Source organism: Ciconia boyciana, chromosome 7 (assembly GCF_034638445.1).
Source record: "Ciconia boyciana chromosome 7, ASM3463844v1, whole genome shotgun sequence".
Lineage (NCBI taxonomy): Eukaryota > Metazoa > Chordata > Aves > Ciconiiformes > Ciconiidae > Ciconia > Ciconia boyciana.
This window is the reverse complement of record NC_132940.1, coordinates 39,556,840-39,583,892: the sequence shown is the minus strand read 5'-3', so window position 1 is coordinate 39,583,892 and position 27,053 is coordinate 39,556,840. Positions and strand designations below refer to the sequence as shown.

General features: G+C 46.4%; 4 protein-coding genes across 13 annotated transcripts in view; 2 read left to right on the top strand and 2 right to left on the bottom strand.

Annotated features, from left to right (window-relative positions):
- Window positions 1-7,266, top strand: part of MAP3K13 (mitogen-activated protein kinase kinase kinase 13) — an 86,719-nt gene extending 79,453 nt beyond the window's left edge. For 4 of the 7 annotated variants that reach the window (XM_072867971.1, XM_072867967.1, XM_072867968.1 and 1 more), the window contains 3 exons: window positions 2,191-2,488; window positions 3,171-3,268; window positions 4,164-7,266. In XM_072867971.1, the coding sequence (XP_072724072.1) occupies window positions 2,191-2,488; window positions 3,171-3,268; window positions 4,164-4,344 (577 nt within the window). In that variant the 3' untranslated portion in view covers window positions 4,345-7,266. Of the gene's footprint in view, window positions 1-2,190; window positions 2,489-3,170 lie in introns of all 7 variants that reach the window. The other 3 variants (XM_072867973.1, XM_072867970.1, XM_072867972.1) reach the window with 3 other exon arrangements.
- A 1,473-nt stretch (window positions 7,267-8,739) lies between these two features.
- Window positions 8,740-11,183, bottom strand: TMEM41A (transmembrane protein 41A). 3 transcript variants are annotated; one of them, XM_072867988.1, is made up of 5 exons: window positions 10,875-11,034; window positions 10,647-10,800; window positions 10,187-10,348; window positions 9,509-9,647; window positions 8,740-9,165 (listed from the first exon to the last, which is right to left on the bottom strand). In XM_072867988.1, the coding sequence occupies exons 1-5, from the start codon at window positions 10,970-10,972 to the stop codon at window positions 8,945-8,947; spliced, it is 774 nt and encodes a 257-aa protein (XP_072724089.1). In that variant the 5' UTR covers window positions 10,973-11,034; the 3' UTR covers window positions 8,740-8,944. The 3 variants fall into 3 exon arrangements, with proteins under 3 accessions (XP_072724089.1, XP_072724088.1, XP_072724090.1); XM_072867987.1 differs by having other exon boundaries at window positions 10,647-11,183; XM_072867989.1 differs by lacking the exon at window positions 9,509-9,647 and having other exon boundaries at window positions 10,875-11,041.
- Window positions 11,151-27,053, top strand: part of CEP63 (centrosomal protein 63) — a 44,678-nt gene continuing 28,775 nt past the window's right edge. For both annotated transcript variants that reach the window (XM_072867981.1, XM_072867980.1), the window contains exon 1: window positions 11,151-11,291. The gene's annotated coding sequence lies outside the window, so the exon portion shown is untranslated. The remainder of the gene's footprint in view (window positions 11,292-27,053) is intronic.
- On the bottom strand, window positions 11,284-26,999 carry LIPH (lipase H). Its single transcript, XM_072867986.1, has 10 exons — window positions 24,788-26,999; window positions 20,347-20,714; window positions 19,503-19,611; window positions 19,300-19,401; window positions 18,190-18,279; window positions 16,892-17,059; window positions 15,866-15,961; window positions 14,781-14,892; window positions 13,061-13,234; window positions 11,284-11,448 (listed from the first exon to the last, which is right to left on the bottom strand). Exons 1-10 carry the CDS (start codon window positions 24,837-24,839, stop codon window positions 11,364-11,366), a joined length of 1,356 nt encoding a protein of 451 aa, XP_072724087.1. The 5' UTR covers window positions 24,840-26,999; the 3' UTR covers window positions 11,284-11,363.

The window sequence follows — 27,053 nt, the reverse complement described above, 5'->3', positions numbered from 1 at the left end:
CAGAATCAGACTTACTGGATGTTGGAACCCTTTGTGAACTCTTTCAAATGTTGTTTATTAACTGTTGCTGCAGTGGGGCTGACTCCAGCTTCTTTGTAGTTGAATTCAAGTAGGAGTGAAGAGCTAGGTGACAAAACAGCAGATCAAATTTGGTGGTGTTGCCTGTAAAATATGAGACTTGAGGGGGTGTTCCTACCTAAGCATATGTAATAGCGGGCTTGACAGTCCTGTGCTCAGGAAAGAGATCATGGCATTGGTGCAGTAGCTTTATGAAAGCAGCTGCTTGAAGTGCAGAAGTGATTCAGTGGGCAAATAGGTTAAGGGTTGTTAGGAAAGGAGCAGAGAAGAAAATAAAAGCTTGCCTGCTGTTGTATACATCCACAGCACACCTGCAGCTTGAATCCTAAATGCCACCCTCATTGCTCCATCTCGAAGACCACAGTAAAATTTGAAAAGGTACTGAGAAGTGTGACAAGAGTGGTTAGAGATAATTTCCATAGAAGAAGAGATTAAATGCATGAGGAATGTTTGTCTAGCAGGAGGAGAGGCGATCCTGGAGGTGCATTAAATTGTAATTTATGTGGAGAAAATAGACAAGGAATGATTCCTTACATTCATGTTAGGAACACCTAGTGAAGCAAACAGGGGGTTTAAAATGAACAAAAGGAAGTGCTTTTTCAATCCAAAACATTTTCAGATGTGGAGCTAATTGTCAAGGTATGCAATGGAAATCAAAACATAAACAAGTCATAAGTGTTAAATTTATGGCATATAGATCTATCAGTGGCTGTTAAGCATTGCCATCCAGGTTTCATCTTCAGTTCGGAAGTCTGATTTGCTGAATGGTACAAACCAGGAAGATATGCCAGGAGAAAGCAGGCTCTGTCTGCACACCCCGTTCTCATACTTTTCCCAGATTATTTCTTCCTGCCTAGAGCTGGAGACAGAACGCTGGGCTAGATGAGTTTTCTGACTCATACGGTTCTTGTGTGATTGTTGCTGCTTCTGTGATTTATTAACTTGGAAGACAAATTACCTTTCCTGAATTAAATGTGATGACCTGTTATGGGTCTCCTGGCATGTTCAGTCAACTGATATTTTGTACCATTACTGTTGAATCCTGGCATGAGGTGATTTCCACATTCAAGTAACTGTGAGCTTATATATTAATTCAGTTGGGATAACTGCCAGGTGATGCAGCTATTCCCAGCTGAATTAGCTTGAACCCTACGGTACAGCCTTTCTTTAGGAAAAAGGACTGTTAAAGAAAAACATGCTCCAGGGCAGGTCAGCTAATATGAACATGTAACAGACAAGACCATGTAAGAACAGATGAATTTAACGATGCATATCTTGAACTAAATCATTCAAAAGGTGGTAGATTTCCATAGCTCCAAGATGTAAAAAGCAGCCCAACACTTTACAGAGCTCTTGCTGCCAGCCTTGCAGATCAGTTATGACTCAGCTGGAGATGTGTTCTTAGGGTGGGAAGAGGCTCTTGGAGAGTTGGTGTAAAGCCTTTTCTCGGGATAGGACCTGTTTTGCTCAAAGACATTTTTGGAAGGATCAAGCCCTTAGCCCAGTGTGGAGAAGCAACCAGGCAGTATTGAGTGCACTGTGCCTGAGTGGTATCTGCTAGGGAGAACATGATTGAACAGCCTGGGCTGCCTGTTACAATGAGCAAGCCATATTCTTGTGCTGAAGATGCCAGTTAAAAGTACAGGTGCAAAAATCTGCTCTGCATTGCATGCTTCAGAAAGGAAGATGAGAGGTTTGCCAGGGGAACCTGTGTAGCAGCCATGTAGCAGCCACTCTGCATTCACTGCACTACTAATGTTGTGAGGGTTTTGATTGTGATATGTGTCTCGAAAGAAAGCTGCCTTGTACCCTTGCTACACGTCAGAAACAGAGTTCCTTATGTTCAAACTGTAAGGCTGTGCTGGCTCACCAGCTCATTCTTACTCTGTGCAGTCAGAGCGTGTACAGAAACCTGTCCACTGAGAAGCTGTAACTTTTCTAGCTGGCAGTGGGCTCCTGGGGACAGGCTCACCCAGGGCTGAGTGGGCACCAGGAGTGGGATCTATTGAGGCCAGTTGTAGCAGGGTAGCTGAACACAGTACCCAGGAAATTACTTTTCCTCTGCATTCAGAGGCACTGTGATACAAGCTGAACTATTCTCCTGGTTTGCAGACCTCACCGCTGCATCAGTAGCTGCCAGTCCTACTCAACCTTCAGCTCGGAGAACTTCTCTGTGTCAGATGGAGAGGAGGGGAACACAAGCGATCATTCGAACAGCCCAGATGAGCTGGCCACCAAGCTGGAAGATGAGCTGGCTGAGAAGCTGGAGGACATGTTGTCCCAGACTCCGGAGATCCCCATTGAAATCTCCACCCAGTCTGATGGGCTTTCAGACAAAGAGTGTGCTGTGCGGAGAGTCAAGACTCAGATGTCTCTGGGCAAACTTTGTGCAGATGAACACAGCTGTGAGGTGAGTTGTAAGTTTAGCAATCCCCTCTTCCTTCTATTGAGGTAAAAAAAAAAAAAAAGTTATGGAAAGGAATCCAAGGGTCAGAAAGTTGGATGACTGCCTAGGAAATGCTGTGGTAGATGTACTACAGCAAAGCAACTACTTAAATACCCGGTCTTTCTCATACTTGGCCAGATGGGTGGACGGGAAAGTAGCACAAAGCTGAACATAATTTGCTGGTCAAGATGAGTGTGATACTGGGAGGCCATCGGATTTGCAGTTGCATTAAGTGGGATAAAAAATAGCACATAAAGTAGATAATGAAACGGAAGGGATATAAACTGCCTGCCTCAAACTTATCCATTGGCAGCCTTGCTGACGAAGCTAGAATGATTTTCTTCCTTTTACTGTCTTTCAAGTGTTTGGGAGGGGTAGGGCAGAGCCTGCTGCACCATCTTCTCGTAACTCTGTCTGTGTTTGATGGTGCTCTGACCAGATATTTTTCTGCTGTCCTCTTGTTGAGGGGAGACAAGTGACCTTTAGCAGGGCGATTGTGTGTTGTTGCTATCTCCTGTGTGCTGCCAGTCTTTCTTTCTCTGCTGGTGGTGACCTTTGCCTGTCTGCTGTTACAGATTGGGATGGTATGGTTGATCCGCAGTGCAGGAATGTTGCTCAAGTCTTCCCCTTTCCTTTTGCTTTGCAGAACCCAGCACAGTTCGGAGAATCAGACTGTGACTCTTCTGAAGGGGAGTGTTCTGATGCCACGGTCAGGACCAATAAGCCCTGCAGCTCTGCTACTTGGTAATACAGATCTCCCCCAAAGCTTCCTGATACTGGCATTTTGATTTCCCTGAGATTCCACTTCATTCCCCTTCATCACACTTTACAGGAAGAGAAGATGCTTCTCCTTCCCACCCCAGGAGTGATTTGCAATAACCCGAATCTCTGGAAAATGTCCAAATGAAATTAATTCTCTTTGAGCATTTCAATCAAGAATGGCAGGGATGTATTTTATTGAATAATCTAGTTACTGTAACATGGATATTTATTTTTTTGACATTTTAACACTTTTTACTGTAAAGAGTGGATTGTATTTATAGACACACAGACTTGTTGCAAAAAAAAAAGTTCAGAAAGCAAGCACATTACAGAGAAACATCCTGGGAGTCCTGCCTGGACAGCTTTGTGGACGAACGTGGGGGGATTCTCTTGCTGCTTTCACAGGGGACCAGGCCTTGTGGCCCTGAAGATTGGAGAACAGATCAAGAAAACTAAACCACTCAGTCTTATCAAATGAGGAAGCATAAAAAGACGTTACTATAGGGTAACCTGTGAACAAAGCGTATTCAGTATAACCAGCTGGGTCATTTTTAATCAGAAGGTGGACATGTTCCTGGAGAAAATTGGTACCGAGGTGCTAACATCCAGGGTCTTCTGAGTCAATACATCCCCAGGAATGTAATAGTGGGTTTTATTTTAAGGATTTTTAGTTTCTTTTTTTAATCAGCATTTTGTTGTGAGATCCTGCAAATGTATTCTAACCTCGTCCTCTCGAGAACTGGTATAAGAGCACTTCTTAACATCATCCTTGCTTCACTCTGGCAGTGTTGATCTCCAGTTGAGCAGGGAAACCTCTTTCAGATGCAGTGTGCCATTTCCCAGTTTACTTCCTCCTCTTACCTCCTGTCTGTTTCAGTCAGTCAAAGAAATCAATCAAATCAGTGCTGGAAAAGCAAGAACTTGGAAACCGTGGAAAGCACATTCTGCAGAGCCTGAGCACTCTTCTGGGGAGGAAACTGGAGATGCCTGTACTGGACTTGGAGAAGCAGTCTCTCACCTACAACAGCATTGATAACCAGCAGAGAGCTGTGTGTTGAGGGGGAAGACTGGGAATCACTGGCCTAGATAAGAGCATCAGCCCTGCTCTGTCTCCTTATTCACTGTACATTCTTGAAAGCATTAACAGCTGCCTGCCCTTCATGTCAGGCTTTGTGCAAAACAGGTTGCACAGGGAGTCTTGATGGTGGCTGTGGCACAGCTGTGTCTCAGGTGTACCCTGAGGCCTCTGTTTCTCCTTCAAGCTGAAACTCTGCAGGTGAAAGTGAGGATAGTACTGGTATGTGACAGGCCGAGGCATTGGCAGATGAGACAAATTTGTTTTCTGATAGAACTCATAGTGCCTTCCCTTCAAACACTACTCTTCTAAATCAATATTTAAAGAGAACAAAACGATAGAGTGCGTTTCCCCACCCCCCCACCCCCCCCGCCCCTCCAGTTGATGTCCCCCTGCAAGAGCTTTCACTCTGCCCTTCCTAGCGTGCTGGCTGGCGCGGCTGTGCCACATGTGCTTGGCACACGGCCGCACTGCTGGGTGCTGCTCTGCAGACCGGCACACCAGCCTGAGATGAACGGCAGGAATGGACCATGGACAGGTACTTCTGTTGCTTTGTTTGTTTACATTTTATGTTAAAATATTGGTTTGAATTTAACTGTGGTAATTTATAGCCTCATGGCAAAATGAAGGAAAATGTCTTACTTATACAGAGAGCAGTATTGTATGAGTTAAATTATCCCATATTTTTAAATTTTTGTAGCTGGACTACACACAGATCTTAAGTTATGATGTTATTTTATTATTTATTATCATTTCTGTCGATCAGAAGGTTGGCTTCACCACTAGCACAATTGTAATCTGTTTGTGTGATGTTACCTTCTCCCTGGTCGCTGGGGGGGATGGGAGCAGAGCTGGTCTCAGCGGCTGTCAGTAGCTGCTGCCTCTTGTGATTTCCAAGGATGCTGTTATACTGGGGCAGAGAACCTGTCAAGGCTGGTCTGAGAGGGATGGATGCAGTCAGCTCCCTGGGCCGTGTGATACTCCTCGTGGTCGATGTGGCAATTTGCTTGTGTTGCTGGTAGAGTTGGCAGCCCCTGAGCTGGTGGGGAATGGTGATCAGGGAGCGGGTGGCTTTTGAATTGATCACAAAGTGAATAACTCTCACAAGATCCCCTGGCAAGAGCATCCAAAAGGACAAGCGGAGAGGAAGGCAGTTGCTCCGGGCAGTGGGTACGAGATCAGCGGTGGCCAGCAGTAGATCCACATGGTGGATCACCTGTGCAGGACCAAACAGGCTGCTGGAGAGGAGAGGGAGCGACCAGCTCACCCCTGCCTGCAGCAGCAATACTCAGCTGTGGGTGGAGGCAGAATGCAGAGGGGAGAGAAGCTCTTTTCTGTCTTGTTTCTTGTTTCCTCTCTCTTCCCATCCCTCATTCCTCCTCCCAAATGTTCTCTGTCTCTCGGCCAGTGGCAGGAGGAGGTGGCAGGGCCAAAGATGGCTTTGCTGTCGTGGTGTGAGAGGGGTTTTGGTGTGGAAGAGTTGGTGCAGATGGTTACTCAGGAGGCTGGAGGCCGGGGTGCAGGCATTTAGCAGTGGAGAACTGTGTGCATGTAACCTACGCACACAAAGAGGAAGACCAAACTATTGCATAGAGGTTGAGAACTACCATCAAATAGCCCCCCCTCCCCCCAGCAGAGGATGCTAGGCCTTATGCCCCTGGAGAGAGACTCTGCCACTCAGATCTGGCAGGCTTCCTGAGCTCCAACAGGCAGGGCTGTTTGTTGCCTGAGGGCAGTGCGATGTCAACCTAGTCCATGGCCCTTTGATGCCCACTGCCTGTGGGCAACACTGGTGTCCTAGGGCAGCCCTAGAGCAATAGGCCCAAAGCAGAGCTGCCTCTGGCCCAGGCCTGTCGGAGTCTCCGTGCAGGGACTTCAGTCTGTGATGATTCAGTCCCGAACAAAAAGATCCCAGAGGGGTTTTGGTAGCTGTGGTCTGCTTAGAGCTCCTCCACCATGTGATGAAGCTGCTCTGGGCTTGCAGAGAAGCATAGAAGCTTTGATGTGTGGTATTTTGGGACCCTTCTGGGCCAGCTGTCCCAGGTGTGTGCTGATTCCTCCCCGTCCTTGCCTGGGGACACGCTGGCCCATTCTGCAGCCTGAAAAGCAGAGTTGAACCCTTCAGGTTGTCTGCTGCCACACTTAGCTCTAGTTTCTTTACATGCCTGGGTCATTGCACTGTTGCAGTCCAGTGTTGCTCCTCCTAACTGCTGCCTACTATGCAGCGTCCCTCTGGGACTGCCACTAGGGCTGCTCCCCCTTGCCTAAATGCATAACCCTGTACCCGTGGAGATGTAATCCCAGCTTCCCCCTGCACACACATCTTGTGCCCTTAGCTGTGTGTGGGCAGGGGTGGCTCAGCAGCCCCCTGCGTTCCTGGGACAGTTGCTGTCAGTTCTGCAGGGGGTTATACAGGCATTTTCCTTAGTGAAACCTACCTAGAATTGCACAGACGTGATCTCCACGTTGCTGTGTGGGCACCTCTGCTGTGGTTCCTCGCACTTTCTTTCCTAGCAGGGTATGGGGCTGAGAGGCGTAAATCGGCCTGCTTCCTCCTCGCAGTAACACTGCATTTGCAGGACAGAAGTAAACTGTGGGTTTCCTTTTCAGCATCCTGACTACCCTGATCCAGTTCTCACGGCTGCTGACAGCTCCTGAACACTAGCCTAGATTCTTTCCCAGAGCTGAATGTTGCCTTCCCCACTGTCGTGTTAAGTAACCATTTCATCTTGGCCCTGTCCAGTAGTGTTAATCTCTCTCCTCCCTGCTCTGCGGATTCCTGATACAAACTTGATTTTTTTTTTTTTGTATTGAACAGTGTACAGTGATGGAAACAAGAATGACTATCAAAGCAAACAATGCATGGAATAAAAAGCCAGTGTACTTCAGTGCTTCTCAGGCTGGTCTGGTGATCTGGGAATGGTTTCTCATGTACTTTGGGATAATGTCATGCCTTTTAATAACTAACACGATGTTAGCGAGCAGCTTGTTGTTACCTGTCTCTGAACACAGCTGAACTGGAACTACTGGGAGCTCCGAGTAGCAGGGCAGAGGCTTGGTCGGACACACGTAGCCTACCAAGCACCCAGGTGTCCCTAAGTGTTGGCTTTTGCTTGTCAAATGAGTGATTTTTGCAATGTGAGCTGGGGGATTGAATCTGCAACCATGATTTCTCATCCTGGGAACGTTGCTGTCCCACTCAGTTCCAATCCTGCTGGTGGGGAAGGTGCTAAAATGGATGAAGCATTCTCTCTGTCAGCTTCCCGAGTGCTCTAGGGTCTCCCATCTGCCCCCTTCCATGCCAGAAAGTTTACTGTATTCTCCAAGTGGAGGGCAAACTCATGGAGAGTAGGGCAAGGAGGTGCAAATACCAAAAACCCAGGAGCACAGTATCATCCCTGGGGGCTGCTGTTCTCCAGCAACTGGGACAAAGCCTACCTGCTTATTTGGAAACATTCTAGTTATACATGAGCAAATGTGGTTTAAAGGTGCTTCTCAAGGACAAATCACTGCCAGCCAGGCACATCCATTCCTTTTTGGTTTTCCCTTTAGTCTTTGTGGGGAGTAGCAGCCACTGACAGACCTTAGAAGCAATCTTGTGTGTTCTGACATATGAATGATACATACAGGCAGCTCATAGTTGGCCCCAAATCCTGAACAATTCTGCCGCAGGGTGCGCTTACTTAACATCTGAATGACAGAGGAAGAGTCTTCCACAACTGTGCAAGCTCTCTTACAGAAAGTGAAGGGACCCTGAAACATCATTACATTTTTCTCAACTTGGTACTTGTACTACTGCACCTAACAACACAAGTGCATGGTTTGTCATTTTAGGCCAAAAATGCTAAGTAAGTATGGGTTTAGAGAGGGCAGGGGGAGGAGGGAGTAGGGCCTGCCTAGAGCAGGGAATTGCTGCTACTAGGCTGGTGGTGAAAAATAGCCAAGGCTTTTGCTGTTGCAGCTCAAAACAGCTCTGCGTGCTGTGGACTCCTCTGTGCCAAGGGATGAGGCTGGGCAGAAAACCAGCCTGCCTCGCTCTCAGAGCAGGCAGCAGCTGTCTGCTGCCACCTCAGTCACACCATCGAGACTAGCTGGGCTCACAAAGCTGGACTTGGTGGGAAGTGCTGGAGCCCAACAGAAGCCTGTGACTTGGGCTGGTAGGGAGACTGTGGGGAGTGCAGTGTTTGGCCCCTGTGTTCAAGAGCTGGGAGGGACTAAGGGGTTCCAATTTGCCTTCCTCACAGGATGCTAATACTCCTCATTTTTTTTCCATTGCTAATACATTTGCAGTGGGCTGGCAACACCCTCAGGCACACTGGAAACACAGGCTGATTTAAAGGAAACAGGCAAATTAACTGAAGTGTTCACAAAGCCTCTGTACAGCGCTCTCCGTGCAGATACATGCACAGTTAAACATTCATTAAAAATCAGAACCTTACACCTCCTCTTAGACGAGAAGAACGATTAAAAACTGCAATTGTCCTTGGTCCACGGTGGCACAGAGCATGCAGAATATAACCCACAGGAACAGAGACCTGCAGCTTTTGCGAGCCAGTCCCCCAACATCTGGGGCCTCTGAGCCATCACAAGCTCTTTTTGCCATTGAGTAATGGAGCATGCTTGTCTTCATCCAGCTTCAAGTGCTTTTTGCTGTATTTCTTGATGATGGTCCCTGGTATCAATGCTGCCACAGCCATCGCAAGCAGTTTGAGCAGCGTGTCCCAGGAGAAAATGGCATCCAAAGAGGTGATTTGTGACAGAATGGCTCCTGTCTGCACACAGATGAAATTATATGGTGTAAGACCTGAAAGAATCAGAGCAGAAGAAAGCCTGTTAACATCCCCCCCATGTAAAATTAGCTCAAATAATGCCCCTGCCCAAGGCCAGACACAGGGGTCTGTGTCCATAACAGAAAGAATGGGGGGTGATTCAAAACTTTGCTGCATTGGTGACGCACACATATTTGCAAAATGCTCTTGAGACCTCTGAGTATAAGGACAGCACGAAGGCACACAATTAAATGGGGCAGAGTCATAGCTATGACCCTGCCGCTCTGCCTTCCCCAGCTCGGCATAATACCCAAGGCTCAGTGATGAGGAGAGAGGCAATGTCACGCTGCCCCCTCAGACAGTCTCCCCAGGCCTTACCGATGAGAACGGAGAAGAAGAACTGGGACACAGGGATGTTTAAAATGGGAGCTGAGAGATTCAGAAACCAGTTTGGTGTCATGGGGAACAGCCTCAGGAACAACAAGAAGAAGAATAAGCAGCTCCTGTTCTCTTCTACCTGCCAAGAGAAACATTCCAAATTATTTCTGCTCTTCAGACAGCATTAACATCTGAATGTCCATGATCCCAAAGTGAATTTAAATTTTCTTCTAACATGCTGCAACATAACATCAGTCCAGAACTGATGAAAAGCAGCAACTTTATGTATGTATGGGAGCCTAAGGGTGAGCCAGCCTCTTCCATGCAAGCGGTGAAAATGGGATCTAACCTGAATGAGAGGTCGGGAAGTCAACAGCAGAACCACCTCCAGCTGTACAACGGAGCACAGGATGGGTGGAGGCAGTTCTGGAGCACAGGGGCTTCCCAATCAGTCCATTATCTTACTTCTGATTTGCCTTGGGATCTGGGATTTTCCATGCACCCCCTTTGCAAACAGGCTTGCTCCCAAGAGAACAGTCTGCTCCTAGATTGTGTCAGAGGAGGCCCCTAACTGACCTGATGCATCCCCTGCATGTATTCATTTTTTTACTAAGTGAACCCAAAAGGCAGCCTCACCCAGGGGGCACTCTGGGTGTCTGCAGAACCATGGCTGCTTACCTTTCTTTGCAGCAGAGCCACTTTATCAGGAAAGTAGCAGACGACGAACTGCTTTCCAAATGTGCCAGACAGCAGGTAGCAGAAGGTCGCTCCCACAGATGTTAGGGCCGAGCACAGCACCAGCCCAGTCCACGGCCCAAAGAGTGCTCCAGCCAGAACGTTCTGTCAGGGCACAACACCGAGTGAGAGCACGGGGAGAAACACACGTGTGTCCCCTCAGCCTGGCTGCCTTCAGCCTCGGTCGCTCTGGCTTCTCGAGGGCATCGGACAGACCCGTCATCTCCTGGCAGAGCCGTGACTCACCCAGCAAGGCACCGACCTTGCACCTTGCCCCAGCAGGCCGCGCCTGGTCCGGGACTGGGGGCAAAGGGCCCCTCTGAGGGGTTCGTACCAGCTCCCGCCCTGCATCCCCCCCGGCCCGGTCCGGCCCCGCCGCTGCCCTCCCGCCGGGCGGCCGTACCAGGAGGCTGGAGCCGGGGATGGCGAAGCTCTGCTTGTAGAGGTAGGCAGCGCAGAAGAGGGTCAGCGCTGCGCCCCGGTGCTGCCGCTCGTAGTCCCGCAGCGCCTCGGCCAGCTCCCGCAGCTCCTCCAGGTCCGACGGGAACCGCAGCGGCCTGAGGGGAGGGGAGAACACGGGGATACCCGGAGCACCGGCCCGGCTCGCCCCCCCCTCCGCGCCTGCACCCACCTGCGCGCCTGCCCTGCGCTCAGCCGCGCCGACAGCAGCCAGAGGGCGGCCGTGGCGGCCGCGAAGACGAGCAGCAGCCCGGCCAGCCGCCGCCACATCCCGCGATGGGGCCCGCCGCTGCCGCCGGCCCGCCCCCGCCCCGCGGCGGAGCGCAGTGGGACGCGCAGGCGTGGGGCGGGGCGGCGCTGTGGGCGGGGCGCGGCCGTGAGGGCGGGGCTCAGCCCCTGGGCGCTCGGCGGGATCGTCCTCTCCCCTTAGCGCAAAGCCGGCTCCGCCGCAGAAGCATGCTCCAAAAACACACAACGCCATCGGTTTTTTGTCACTTCTACAGCCCCATTTATATAAATCTCTGCGTTGACAAGAGGGCCCCACCATGCTGTTGCTTGGTCTCCACAGAAGGTGCCGAGGAACTTTCAGGTGAGTCCCCATATGGCTGTGAAGATGTCTGCCACGTTCAGACATAACATTCAGAAATCACATATTCGGGTCTTAGCTCCTGCTCCAGCATGGAATGGGCTTGAAGGTTTTTTTGGTGTTCTCCATCAGGACAAGGTCGTATCTGCACAGCTCTGGTCTGCATAAGAACAGTCAGCACAAGCCAAAAGTGAAAAATCAGCCTTTCTTGTATCATCCCCCAGGCAAGTTTCCCAGCGTGCTGGAGGCTTATGTAAAATAAGTCACGTTCTCAAGACAACTGGCTAGAAGTCCACATAAAGTGAGGTGGACTTCAAGCCTTACTGAGGTCAGGGATACCTTGAGCATATTTTCATTCTGTTCTACATTATCTTTTGCTTTGCCTCATGGAAAAACAAAACAGCAAGCAAACTGAGGTATTTGCTACAGAGTTTACAGTTCCCTTTAAGCCACTTGCATGGCCACCAAATGGGTGGTCCTTCCATCTCCCCTTGCCCACCTGCATGTTCCTGCCGATTCCCTAGTGTCAGCATTAGGGACTGTGCTGCCACTCTGAGCTGAGACCAGGCATTGATCTGGCTTCAAACTAGCCCAGCTGAAAAACAGAGGAAATAATTAGCTGGGGCCACATGAGCATTAGCCCTGGCATAGGGAAGGAGAGAGGGCAGGACATCCCTCCCTGTGGCAGTCACTGATTACTTGATGGTGTTAAACTAGTCATGAAACTGTACTCATAGCCTGTGGCAGCCCCTCCTGGGAGACAGTGGACAGCCTCTGATGAAACGTTTGGGCATTTGCATCTATTTTTTAAAAGATTAAATGTGCATCTGGGGCTGGAAGTGACTGTGGAGATGTAAGACAGAAGAAAGGGAGTGTCAGTGAGGGGGAGCTGCAGAAGGACTTTGCTTATTAGACATGCACAATCTTTTCCTTAGACTAAGGTAAGGGTAGCAGACCTTCATGAACTGCAAAGAAACACGTTCTGCAGCTCTGTCCTTTTTTTTGCTCCGCCCTTCTCACTCTGTGATGTGCAATCCTTGTTTTAACCCAAATTTAAAGCATGTATGGCTTGATGTCCACATACTGTCCTTGCACACAAGGTCAGCCTAAGAGATTCTGTACTCGCTGAGCTCAGGCACAGATCTCCTCCTCCAAAGGTGCCCTGAAAATCAGGGGAGTTTAAGGGTAGGACCGTAGAGCAGACAGAGGTTAACAAGGTGACTGAAGCGGCTGTAGAAATCTCATCAGCAAATGACCTGGTAGGTCCCTCATGATGTTGTGGGCAGTAGTCAGTGCTTTGGGGCATAGTGGCCAGCAGCTCCCAGTTACTGGAATTCCAGGAGTAAATTAATCTCCCTGTTTGACTGGACATAGAAATTGACTGGGATATAAAATGTGTATTTAGGGCTAGACATCTGTATTTCCCTGAGAGTTGCATTTACTTTCAGCCCAGAGTTCAGGCCTGAGCAGCTTCTCTGTAGCTACTCAAAGGTCATTTTCCTGACCAAAGGTTAAGATGTCACGCCACATCAGAGTCAGACCACTAATTACATGTTTTCAGTACAATAAGACAACCTCTGTGTTCAAGTTCAGCTATGGGATTTGTGTGCATGTACCAAAGGCAGAATTTATTCCCAAGATACATGTGCAAGGATTATTAAATGTGAAATAAATATAATTATTCTGGGCGAACTCAGCCAGGCCAGGCATCTGGGAGATTAATTTACTTCTGTCCAGTTTGCAACAGAAATGGTTTGTAAACCTCTGCTTACCTTTCTGGATTTGTAAGTGACCGGAACCTCATTTGGAGAATCCTGAGTTTGAATTTTGGGCCAATGACAGATCCCGTGGAAAATGTCAAGGAAATTCTTTCTACATTTTCAAAGTCCTGGTCGAATCCAATTAGCAAAGTGATTTGGTTGTACTGCTGAAAGGCTGCAGCTTCTCTGAAGATAAAGCAGACAAGGTGTCAGAGAGTCACCAAGGGAATAGCACCGTTTTTAATATATTCAGTATAATACTGGAAACAGTGCTGGGGGAGGAGGAGGACTGAACTTAATGATTAGTTTCCGATTTACAGGAAATGGGTATCGATTCAGGTGTGAACCTGCTCAGCCACTTTTGCACTCAGTTATTTGGGGTGGGAGTGGGGACGCAGAGGTCTGATGCTGTTTGTTCTGGTCCTAAACCAGAATCCTCACTGTGATTCTGCTTTGAACCCGAGTGGACTAGACCCAAATGATGTTCATACATGGCTGGCTGTGCAGACCTGAGCACCGAGTCATCCATGGAGTTTGCAGAATATGTTGCTGTATATAAAAATCTGGTTGTAACAACGCTGTATGGCTGAGGTAGCTCTACAAATGGTAGACTGTACCTTGGGGGTATTAATGTCCCTAACTAAATTTCTGGTAGTTCTCTTCTGGCAAATGCAGCAGAAGTGTCTGTGAAACAATGCAGCTTTGACCGGAATTAACGGAGAGTAATCCAGCTTCTCAGGACAGGAAGATAGCACAGGCTTAAAAGACGTGAAGCCTCATGGGGCTGGGGTTTCACCTTGGTCCTTTTTGACAGAGTGGCCGGTTCCATTCCAATATATGCATGAAAACTGCATCGGTCTTGGCCGAAAGTAGCAGAGCTGCTCACAAGAATGCTGTGGCCACACAATACGTTCTTTGTATAGCCAGTTGTTATATGGCCATAGTTTAAAGTTTCCCTTATGAAGGTGAAGAGTGCAGATGTGACTGGAAGTGTATCCTGGTTGCAACACTCAAAATGACTGTCCTTGTTTAGAAGTTTTAGGAGGCCTGGCAAATAGGACAAGTTTTAACCTGTCAAAGGTGTTTACGACGTGTGTGTAAGCATGCTGCCTGGTGGGCTGTCACACGCTCGGCAGAGCAGGGTGGTCCGGTTGCGCAGCCCCAGGGAGCTATGCTGATTGCTCCAGTGCAAGCAGATACGGCTCAGAGAATATGCAGTTAGAGACACTTGGGAAAACGAGTTGAGCAGGACTTGTTTGGCTGAAGTGTGTTTAGATCAATCAGGAATTTGCATGTCCACTTAAACACCATTAATTTGCCTCTCCAAGTGGAATGAATTGATTTGGATGTTACATATTCAGGCCCAGGTTCATTCCAGCTATCTTGGGCACCTGGAGCTGGAACAGAACACCTTCAGCAAAGGGAAGGAAAGAGGGGGAGATGTGTTTTTCCTTCTGCTTTAGTGGAAACCTGAAACAGCCATGCCACTGGCTGAGATTGTCCCCTTCAGTCCTTAAGATGACTGAGAAGGGTCTGAACCAAAGGGCTGGGCTGTCAGCTGGTGTGCGCTGGGGGAATCTGGGAAAATCACACAGGGCCAGGTAAGCACTAAGGCATGTACACTATCAAGTATCAGCAGAGAAATTAGAGAAGGATATCTTGCCTCCTCCCAGATGCAGTTGTACCAAGTGATTTGCCAACATTACCAATATGATGATCTGTAAAAACTTACGGATTAACTTTAGATTCGGCCTTCTTCCCAGTTTCATCAGCTAGTACAATGCTGAAGGTGCCTCTTCTGGTGTCTTTGTTCCATGTAACAATATGCACAAAGTAGTGATAAACTGAGGTGAGAGAGAGAGAGAGGGTGGTTAGACTCTGCATGCTTTGCTTTGCAGCCCGGCTGTGTGCCTGTCTGGGAGCTGAGCTGCAGGTGGAGTATGTCTTTCTCCCATTTGCCCATCTGACACAACCCGTTCAATTTATCTCTAAAATCTCTTTCTCCTTCCTTTGCAGAGATTTCTGACAGAAATATTAAGAGATGTGTGGGAAAGCACTACAGCAAGGGCTCACAAGTGGCATGCAAGATGGCCTGTCTGTACGGCTTTCAGCACATTGCCTTTCACTCCCTGCCTTCCCTGTTCATTTTCAGATTGCCTTTTCTTTCTCCTGTCCACCCCTGAACCCCTTCATTTCTGTTCTCAGCATCTTTCATTTGTCTTCTCTGTCATGGAACAGAATCGTCTGTTCTTTACTCTGATCTGTAAGTCACTGAATTCACTTGCTGATCAGCACTGGAGCTCAGGCTGTAATCCCTGCCCATGGCTTGGTATGTTGGTGATCACGGGGGTGAGGAGAAGCCTTGGCAAAACCTTTTTTTCACCGATTCCCCCTTGCCTGGGCCCTTTTCCTGTGCTTTTTCACCTGTTCAGCTCAGAGCATGTCTTTGACTCTCATCATTCCCACATACCTCTTACTTGCACAAAAGAGTGTGGTGTGTTGTTTTGAAACACAGTTTAGGAACTACCCTTTTATGTTTCATGTGCATGTTCTCAACAAATATCCTAGCACTGTAAGCAAGATGAGCTTGTTCTTGCACATCTCTAGCGAGTAGTTGGCTTTCACAGCACCAGGCAGGTTTGCAGGTAAGGAATGTAATGACAAGACTGCAGATGGACACAATTCTATCCAGCAGCCACTGGCTTTGTTTCTAAAATGCTGGCTATGATGCCAGTAGCAACTAACCATTTCTGCTTTGCTGTTGCTGAAGGAGGCAATACACAAAGAAAAATAATCTCAGAAATCTTAGTCACTTACTGCAAAATGGCTCTTTGTCCGCTGTATCAAAAAACATACTTGTCACTGGATGGCTCTGTTGTGTTAAATAGCTTTTCCACTTATGGGCATAATAACCTATAGATGACAGTTTGAAAATGAAACAGAGAATTACTGCACAGGTATATAAGCAACTAAATTGCTGAAAATAACAAAGCAAGTATTTAAGAAATAGTATATTGCTTGTCAGCTGCAAGGTAGTACTGTAACACATGCTTCCATACTCTCGGCTTAATTTTACTTGTGTAACTAAAGCCACCTGAGGGTCTAAATATGCCTAGTTACTGTTCAGCACTTATTTTAAGATTGATCTTTTTCCACATCTGACATCCGTGGTCAAGAAGGATTTCATTTTGCAGTGCAGAATGAAAATCATCCCCTTAGCTTTGCAAGTTCATTTCTGGAAGTGTCAGGTTCTTTAGCATCAGCATTTCAGACATGGCAGCCTGAAGCTGGGCTGTCACATCCAGGCTGGGACACCTCTGTGGGTCAGTTACAAAAAAGCAGAATACTCTTTGTTCACCCCTCTGCCATTCCTTTTAGAGTCAAGAGGGGTTTGTGGTGCTGAAAATTTCTTAGAAAAGATTCTGGTTTAGCAAGAACATGACCTTATCCCTCAAACTCTGCAACTAATGGACTTTAATTCATTGTTTCTGTGCCTTTACTGTAAAGATCCCAAGTCTTGTTTTGGCTTTTCTAGTTCTGGATCCTTTACATGTGGATTTCTGTTCTAGATCATAACATACATAACATTCTAGATCATGACTGTACAGAGAGCAGGGAAATTTCTCAGGCCTCTTTTGCCTGCTGTGGAGGCTTGTACCTCTGCAGAAGTCAAGGAGAGACCATCTCAAAAACCTCAGTGGAAATAACTTACATGCTTTTGCAAAGCACCGTGTTGTGTTAGTCCTTTAGCAAAACATTTGTCACACACCAAGTTACAGTAATGATGGGCAGCTCTGTCAGACACATGTATTCAGGATATATTTACATTCCCTGGATCCTTACCTAGGATGGGGCATGGCATAGGCCAAAAAGTTTTGCAGCTGGTACATTTGCCATTCCTGTAATTTCTGTATGAGTCACACGGGTATGCAGTAATATTGCAGCTCTGTTTCAGGGATGACATGAACAGGAAAACAGACCTCTGGTGGTCACATTTAAAATACTGCAATCCTTAATCACACATAGGGAAGAAATATTTTGTTAGCAATCCTCATGCTTCAGGAAAACTGTGTTAATGCATTAGCAAAAAAGGACACACCAGTGGACAGTCACTGACCAGTCTGAATGCAACAGATTGCACCGGGGAGCACTGGGGCTGTGGCAGAACAGTAAGTGCGCGCTAGCCTCTCCCTTTGAGTGCGCTCAGCTCTGCCTATGTCTACTTTACTTTTCTTCTTGTCTTTTTTGGTTTTAAAAACATATTTGTTCATATTGTTACTGCAGTTCCAGAGGATCCAGCTGTGGATCCTACTCCATCTCATGTGTTCTCCTCTTCTCTCTGAGCTCAGGGCTGACAGCTGGATATTACTCTTTTTTTGCACGTGGCCTTCCACTTTGATGTAAAAAACTCTTTAGAAAGACATAACTAATAAAATGAGCTGTTGCATGAGCAGCAAAATGAGTGAAGCCTCATTTCCTATGGATTTTCGTTTCAGGCTGGTTTCCTATGTAGATTCTTTTGGGTCTGATAAGGGTTGAGTTCACATTACTGCCTTTTCTTCTTTGAGGTATCTTCTTCACCCAGCTTTCATAAAACCAGTTCTGCTGCCAGGCTGGAACGGAAAAAAAGCTTTCTTGCATTCAAGACTAGGGCTCTACCGACCTGCCTGACTCCACTGTCTGTCACTGCCAAGAAAGGAGCATTGGATTTGGTATAACTGCCTACCCCATATTCATCTTGAACCTGTTTTCTGAAGAGGTTCTTGCCATCACTAGTCCTTGGGGTTTTGTGTGTGTTCTAAGTAATTAAAAAAAAAAAATCCCACAGGGTTTCTAAACGTAGTCACAAAATGAAGGCACAAATCTACCTGATGATGTTTTGCACGGAAAGTTAATCCCATTTGCATTTGTGACAGAGAGCAGAAGGATCACCCCTGACTCATACATCTGCCTGGTGCACATCAGCTAAACTCCTGCTACGTCATTGTGCCACATCAGTGCTGGGAAGAGATTGCTGTCATGGTTTTCCCAGAATATGGTTTTCATGTATTTTCTAAGCAGTGATGATGTTTCTCTGGCCTTCTCTTTTCTGACTGGAAACATTTTTCAGTGTTTGTGCAGTTCAAGGCAGAATTAATTACCAGAAAATATTGTCAGTGGACAGCCAGGCTGGTCGGTCCCGCCGTTGGGGTAGAAGTCTATGTGGCCTAGTGCTTCTGTGTAACCTAGTCCTGACAAAAGAAAATATCAGGGATGTTGGGGGCGAATATTAAATCGTAAAATGCAGAAGAAGGAAACATAAGAAACTAACTGGAAAAAAAAATAGTTATTTAGCTCTAGGATCCTGTCTGTGCAGCAGTATTAACGTCATTCATCTATTTAGGCAGCAGGCCAAACAGTTGTGACCCAGCTGTGTCATTTTAGCAATAGTATCAAATACCTAAAATAAGTCTGTGCCTGTGACAGTACAAAATTTGGCTTTTTGTGTTGCTGCGTGCGGGAGAGGAAAAGGGATTTGAAATACTGGGTATTGCTGTGCTGCTGAAGTCTGAGTTCTTGGAGGGACTGGGAGAAGATGAGAGGCAGCAATGAGGTGGGAAAGCCAAGTGCTGGGGGTAGGATGCCAGTGGGAGCAGAGCGGAGGCTTGCATCACACTGCTGGCCTGGCCAGTGGACGTGAAGATGTGCTGTGCGCCGGTTGGGAAAGGAGAGGGCCAAGGGAGATTCCAGATTTGCCCTAGGGGAAGGTCTAGCCCACGGGAGGTGGGATGAAGACTGGAAGCATCATGCAGGGAGCCATGGGGTTGGGGATAACTGATCTGCTGTGCAAGGCATTAAGCTGTGTGACTAGCTTTTGAGATGCTGCGTGCTTTGGCGGCAGCCTGACCCCGCAGTGCGGTGTTAGTGTGGAACTGCTCTGGCAGGACTGTGTGCTGCAGTAGCAACAGGGCACTCCTGCACCAATGCCTAAGTCCTTGTACTTCATGGGCCATGAGGCTATAATTGCTAGAGAACAGCAGCATGTTTTGAAATGCAAATAAAACAGCAACTCCTGAGGGAGTGCTGAGCACAGTGTGGGCAACATAGGACCACAGAGCCCTTCACAGCACCAGTGAAGGAGACTGCTGTCCTCCTGGGCCAAAGGAGCAAGGATCCCCCAGCACTGCTGCCTACCAGAGCCCCCGCTTTCCTGTGGTCCCCATCAGTCTCTAGGTTTCCTCATAATGGTAAAGAGGAGAAATGTCATATACCATCAGTGTCCGAATGAATGACATCAACAAACTGTGCATCTGTAGGATCCAGCCTCTCACTAGGCGGCTTTCCTCGGTACAAGGGGCCTGCTGGGTCAAGGCCTGCAACACAAAAGCATGCGCACTCCATCACTTCAGTACTGTGCAGCTCATGGTGAACAGCTATCCTCGAAGCAAAAGGACTGACAGGAAGAAGGGCTTACCTGTGATTCTTCCAAGTGTACCATCAAACATCTGTCCCACAAAGCCAGAGATGTGTGCTCCCAGGCTCACTCCTATCATGTGGAAGGAGTCAAGTGATGCTCCATCAACCTGAGATTTAAAAGTACTCGTGGTCACAGATTTTAGGCACATGAAAGGCATAAAAAATATCAGGAGGGGGAATGTAAATGCATCTCCCTACTTTTCCCACATTTTCCCTTGGTGTGTTCCACTCTGTGTAAATATTCCCCCTTTGATAGTCCCACAGCACAACTAGCACTTATGTTGAAGGCCCATATCTGAGAGAGCTGCCATGAGAATAGTTCAGGCAATGGTTGTATTTTCCTGGGGTAGTGACTACAGGTGTGGACAGGAATGAGTATTCATGAGCCACATGAGTACAACTCCAGTTGCTCACAACATGTGGTTCCTGCAAGGCATTAGCAGACACACTGATCCTAATGATCCAGTGTCATCATTGACTGTGCCTGTGCAACAGCTTAGAGGAGCTGTGAACTGTATCTGATCCCCATAAGCTGACTTTTGGACATGCAGAAAGTGGAAATAGAGTTTCTATGTATGGGAAAACATATCTGTAGAGTTTTGTATCCAGAAATGTAGAGACTTAGAGTGTAAACTGAATATTGCAACAAAATTCCATTGTACCAAGTCCAAGGGTAGAATTTGGCACTGCAGTATAGCTGCACTTCCAAAAATTAATGTATTCCTTTTCAGGAGTTTCAGGAGTTTCTTTTCCCAGACATCTTGCTCTTTTTAAACACTTCCTTTGTGCCCTTTACAAACTGTGGGTTAATGACTGTATCATAGTGTGAATGTTCAACTTACCAACATTTCATCAATAAGTTTCTTCAGAATCTCAGCAACTTTCTTGCAGTTTCTGGAAGCATTACTGTAGATGAGAGTTGTTGCCCCCCGGTTCCAGTCCACAAGGATGACGTTCATGTCTTCTATGGAAAGCAGAAGATGTACCAAGTCAGGGATCCAGACCGGGGTAGAGCCTGTGAGTCTGTATCCGTGGATGATGATGGTAGTTTTTTTGGTCACATCTAGATGCTTGGAGGCTGTTGAATCGAGCTCTTCAGCACAGTTTGGGTTCTGTCTGGTGTAAAGCAGCAGCTTCACTTGAAGGTCTGTCCCTATCAAAGCGTTGCCGATGCTGAGAGCTGTGAATGTAGGGCATGTCTTCCCGGGATCTGAAAAGAGCAGTGTGGCAATCCTGAGGTTAGCACCAATGTGTCTGCTTTGACCTTTTCTACCTGCCAGCCCTGCGCAGGCACGGGTACGTATGTTGTGAGCTGTCTGACCCGGGGCTACTCATTTCCTCTCCATCATGTTCATGACTGGAGTTACCCTGAAACTTAGGTTTTCTTGCCATGTTGGAACAAAGACAGCAAGTGTACCTTCTTGGAGCAGCATTCCCTGAAACAGCACAGTCCTGCTTCCACTAGCAGCTGGGAGACGGCATGGACTTTCTCCAAAAATCCCACTAGTGTGAGGAAGGTATTAGAGACTGACAACTAGGATGTTTGCCGTATTGGTTTCAGAGCACACCCAGATGCTCTGGACAGGTTCTACGGTACAGAGATATCCTCTTGGTTTGTTTGTAACTCCAGTCTGGAGCTGACAAGCTGCAGAGGATCTTGCTGTTGTGAGGGACAGCTGAATGCTTCATTTGTATTTGCAGATGCAGCCTGCTATTTCAGACTGCGAAATGGGACACCCTTTGACTGCATGAGATATGTTACTGATATTGCTTTAAACACAGCTGAAGAGTAACTGAATTTTATGTAAGTGCTGCTTTATGGGACAGTCTCTGCCATTTGAAAGCCTGTCTTTGTTCCTTGCTTTTCCAGCAGAACACCAGCTGAGCCTTCAGAGTCCAATACAATCTCCAACAGGGCACTGGCAGGGAATGGAATAACTGTCTCCAGACAGACACTGCTTATGAAGGCCCTCCTAGGTTTTGTAGCCTCTTCCTGGCTCATAATCCTTTTCCCCAAATCCCCTTAATCTTATTGAAGAACCTTGTGGGAGAGAGTGTCTCTCTCACACATACTCCCTGGGCTGCAGAAATTGTTCAGGCTGCAGTTGCTAGAGAAATCTTCCTGATCTTTGTTGTTTAAAGGGCTGTGCAGTGGGTAGAAGAGTTTAGAAAACCTGGAGCTGTACGCTAATTGTGCTCTAGCAAATCTCCAATACTCTGTGCAGTTCAATTTCTAAATGATGAAACTCTGACAGTTTCTACGAGCAGCTTTCCCTTTTCTCTTCCTATGGAAATCAGGAGCATGAGAGTGATATAAATGCTATGTGCCCAGCACATAAAATAAACTGCTCAGTTGCCATAGTTCTGCTAATTACTTTGTAGAAGCCCCAGGAGCTCCAGAAATAAAAGTTAATAGGCTAAAAGGATGTTGCAGTTAAGTCCAACTGGATATTTTAAATTGCTACCATAAATTCAGAAATAAATTTTAATATTTGAAATCCATGGAGTCCTTCCTGTATAAAGCCTATGGTAAAATATGAATAGCAGGGCAGGAGTGGTGGAAAATGAGCCCTCAGCCAGGCCCAATGACCTTCGGTTGAAATCAGTGGCCTTTGAATTGAGGGTGTTCTGCCTCTGTAATGCTTCAATCAGGGCTCCCAGGGGCAGCGTGACTCTGGGCTGTGCTTGCAAGAGTAAAGGTGACCTGGGTGACTGTCTCCTGACCAGCTTGCTCTCACCTCATTCTTACAGTGCCAAGATGCTCCAGGGAAACAGCAGCAAGAGTTCTCCTATGACACTGCTCATGTGGAGATCTTAAAGTTACTAGCAGAGAAAAGTTACAATTTTTTGCTGATGTACACCAGCATACACAGCGATACTTAATGACTTTCCTCTAGGTGCTACTGCAACATAAAAAAATACAATTATATTTATTTTTTACTAATAACTAGAAATTGTTTTAGTTACTGTACAGTATTATTATATAGTATTTTTAATCATCTTTACTGCCACTGAAGCTATAGTAATACAGGCAGAAATGCCAGGCAAGAATTACTTCTATATGATGCAAGATTGCACTGATTGTTTAATTTGTTTCTATATCTCCTGCGTTGTGCTGAGACTTGTCCAGAGGAGCACTATGTTTGTCACCAGAACAGCCCAAACCTTCTGATAAAGAAGAGCTTTTGAAGAGCTGATGGGCATTTGCTAATACCTAACACAGGAACTGTTTAAAAAGCCTTGTTATATCTGCACCAAGTCTGTTGGATTTGTTCTATTTTGATTAACAAAATCACATCGGTGCTAATAGTTGGGGGAAAACCTGCCAGCTTCTCTCTCTCTGGCAGACTCATCCACCATGTGTTACAAAAGCTGACACATGAGGACAGCCAGTTTTCCTGGCTTTGCTTTTCATTCTGATAAGCACAGTGAATCCTACCCAAATGGCTGGAAGTGTCTTTGAAACTCCAGCATGATTTCTCTGATGGGCAAGAGGCTTATTGAGATTAACTCTGCAAGCAAATAAGTGAGGTGGAAACTCACGCCCTGGCACTGTACTCAACCTGTGTCCAATAAACCGCTTTCCTCCAGGAAAGGTGAATAAATGTCGCAATTAACCCAGTGCCCCGTTAGCTTGCTACCAGCCCTGTCTTGGCCATTAGCTTGCTGAACAGCCTCAGGCAATTCACTTTTCTCCCTCTGCTCAGTTTTCTGATATGTAAAATAGGACGGCAAACAGCAGTTTCCTGGGGAAGGTGCTCTGACATCTCAGCACCTGTAGCAGGGGGCATACCAATCTGTTAAACCGATGTTCCTACATGGGAGCTGGACATCTTTTGTCTTGAGCTTGAGATCAGCCTCTGAGGCACTATTGCAGCAGGAGGGGCACCTTCAGAGTAAGTTATTTCTGAAGTTACATGTATATGTATATATTCTGAAGTTACATACTCCCAGGTGGGAGTGTTGCGGTCATGAGAATGGTCCCAGGCAGACTCTGTGGTATTTACTGCAGTCAGTGCTACTTAAGGCCTGCATTCCCCTGGTCTCTCTCATTCCTTTCTTGGAGACAGCGTTTGGAGGCTTTTTCTTCCTTCTGTCCTCGATGTTCATCCTATAGACAGGCAGGGTTTGCAGTAGTGGCATTTTGGGGCTGTCATCTTGAGGTTGTCTGCATGAATAGAATAGCAGCTGTTTTTTTTAACTCCACTGGTCTGTCCTCTTGCAAAGTGAAGTTCCAACAGATTTTCACTTCAATGGGTCAGTGGTCACTTGGTCAGATTTGTAGTTGTCCTAGCTGTGGTCCTTGGGAAACTGTATTGCCACACAGAGCCCGCGAAAGAGGCTGCTCACCCAGTCAACACCTTACGTGGACCTCAGATAAATGTGTTGCTGCTTCTGCATCTGTCTGCAGTTTCACTGACACTCAAAACACTGTCACCTTGCCTGGGCTTTTTACAGTGTGTTTCAACAGACTGGTCTTATGCATCAATAATGTAGTCTTCAGCTTTAAGCACACTTTACTTCCGCACAGCAAATCTCAGTAGCATTAGTGAAGAATTCCATCACTTTTCCACAGAGAGAGTGTGCCCTCTACCTCTTGAAATGGTCTTCACTATCTCACTGGGTTTCCTTCATGCCTTTTCACACAATTCTCTTTTTCCACTTATTATGACTACATTTCCTACAGCATATTTAACAAACTAAGCAAAACGCAACCCCAAGATTACTCCAGAGAACCCGATGAAATACAAGTTAGTATTTATAAGAATACATTTTTTTTAATCCTATTTGTTTTCGCTACAAAGCAGAGAGCTATAACTTGGACTTGCTCCCATGTGTATGCTAACACAAGGCAGTACATTTGTTTATTGTTACACAGGTTGATTCTTGATAGGGCTGTGAGGATATCAAATGAAGCTTATTGTTCATAAATGGTAATTCATCCTTCGCATCTGTCATATAAGACACTGCTGAAAAGAAATCATTCTTCTCTGAAGATTTCAGATTACATTTTCAGTGTCGATGGATAGCACTTATATAAGAGAAATGTTTGCAAAGTGAGGAAAAGATAATAAAAATGACTTCTGGTTTTACATTTGGAACTCTTAGAGCTGACTACATTCATGTAACCAGTATAATTTGCTTTGCCAAAATAAATAATGCTAGTGAAAAACCCTACACAGTAACTATAATGCAGAAGGTAGATATATTTATTTTTCTGCAAAGCACAGAAAGCGTGTTATATTTGACAAAAACATTCAAAACACACGGTTGATTTCTTACCTGTTTTCACCCCATACAAAAGGTAGATGAACACGACACACAGCGTCAGCATATGGACTTCCACATGGAACTTCTACAGGTAAAAGATTTTAAGGATCCCACAGTTTCTTTGGCATGTGTCTGCTGTCCCTGACAACAGTTTACTTTTTCTGCCAGTAACAGTAGGTGTGGTGAAAGGAGGAAGTTACCAGCCAAGAAATTAAGACCAGTCTTTAGTTATACAACTAAAGCTTCTTCTTAAAAAGGTGGGGCACCTTCTATTCTATCAGGTTTCCTTATTTTAAATATAGTTTGCCCTGGGGAATGACTAATCAAAGACACAAATGGTTTGGTGTCATGCTGTAAGCAGCAATTTGACCACACGTGTTGAAACTAAGGAAATTATTGCATGTCTGTTTGTCTTTTGCAAAGAATGTCAAAAGGCAGCAAAGAATGTAGGTGTCACTGCAAGTCTGATAAGCATCTGGGCAGGGCCAGCATTTGGTTTCACAGGGCCCTATGTTGGTAGCATTCATGATGATCCCTGCTCTCCCATGTCTCTCTAGCTTTTCTGAGTGCTGTGGCCCAGCATCCCTTCTAACCTACAAGATCCCGTCATCTCAGGCAGGAGGCAGATGCACAGCACGATGTTGTGACAAAAGGAAGGTAGCAGTTCAAGTCAATCTGGGTCTCCATTGGGCTGCCAAGCAACTGCTGTCTTGGATGACAGTTGTACATCTGGCATTCCCACCACATTTTCTTGCAGACCTGCTGGAACCTCATGGATCCAGCTCTAATTCAAGTAAAAAAGGGGTTTTTTTACCTGCTGGACAGGAGGAAGAAGATGGCAGATGCAAAAACAACTGTCAGGGGCAGGAAAGGAAGTCTGAAATTGGAGCTGGAAGATCTAGTGGCAAAATTGGAAAGATGAGGGTGGTGGGGAGTTTGTAAAGGGGTGAGAGAAGGGAGGGGAAGAGAGAACAGGGATGGCTGCTGGATAGCAGCTGTGTGGTAGCTTTGCCTAATGTTTTCTTTGCAAATTCTTCTAACGTAGGCCAGGGAAAGGGAACATGGGAAGGATCAGAAACACCTCATTAAGTATAGGCTCTGTTTCTCCCCCTGGTGATGATCCAGTGAGGAGCTGAACTATTACAGTTCCTAACTGCATAGCTGTTTCTTTGGGCCATGCTGTACCTACTAAGCTTTTTGACTTTGCTAATTCTTGGGTTAATGCTTAACTTTGCCTACTGGCTGTCTGCAGCTCCTTCTTGTTCAGACAAGTGCGTGCTGCTTGTCTGGTGCAGGCATGGCTTATACCTCAGATAGAGGAGTGCACCCAGCAACACGTGATTTTTTCACAAGCACCTTGAGCTCTCCATCCTCATGCAGCTCAGCAATCAACAGTCTCACAGGACATGTGCCGTGCTGTGATTCCATTTGGTAATCACACAGGCAAAAGTTGTTTTTTGTTATTTTGAAGAAGATAAACATTGAGAAAAGACACCAAAAAACTTCTGTGGAGTCTGGAAGCTGCAAGCTCCAGGAAAGTGCTTTTTCTGATGCACTGGCAAAAGAAAATAATTTGAAACATTGTTTTCCTTCCAGTTCCTTTCTCACCTCTACCAGTAATCTTAAACTCTGTCAAAATATTTTCTCCTTAGCAAGTTCTGCCAATGGTGCGAAGGAATCAGTCCAACAGTGAAACATGCAAGATGAACAGAAGGCTTTTACCTATTGCAAAAGACATTTGAGAATCAGAGATAAAATGAGATAAAGAAATCAAGAGGGCCTTACCTTTCTTCTCAGCACAAAGAAAGGTAACAATTTATTGCCTGAAGCTAAGCCCCACTTGTTTCTTTTCCCCATCGCTTTCCTCAGATTTCCGTTTCTCATCTGAGGCAGCTCATCCAAGTGGCTATCAGTTCAACAGTCACTGGGACTGGCAGGCTCTTCTTTGTAATACTCAATCATCCGTCAAAACACAATGATTTTGAGTAACCACCATTTTAGTATAAATTAGACTGTCTGTTTACAGTACATGTATGGGCAAACATACCCAGGATGACAGCACTGGAAATGCTGTCCACTGCCACCATCAGATCCTGAGATGAGGAGTTCAGATAACCACCTGTGTTTACAGATGGTTATTTGATGGTTCTTACTTGAATCCTATTGACCAATCTTTCATGCCTGCCTCACACAACCTTCCTCAGCCAAACACTAGTTAAAGATGGTAACAACTGACTTACAGTTATTTGTTTTTTGTACACTGAACTCTAACCACAGA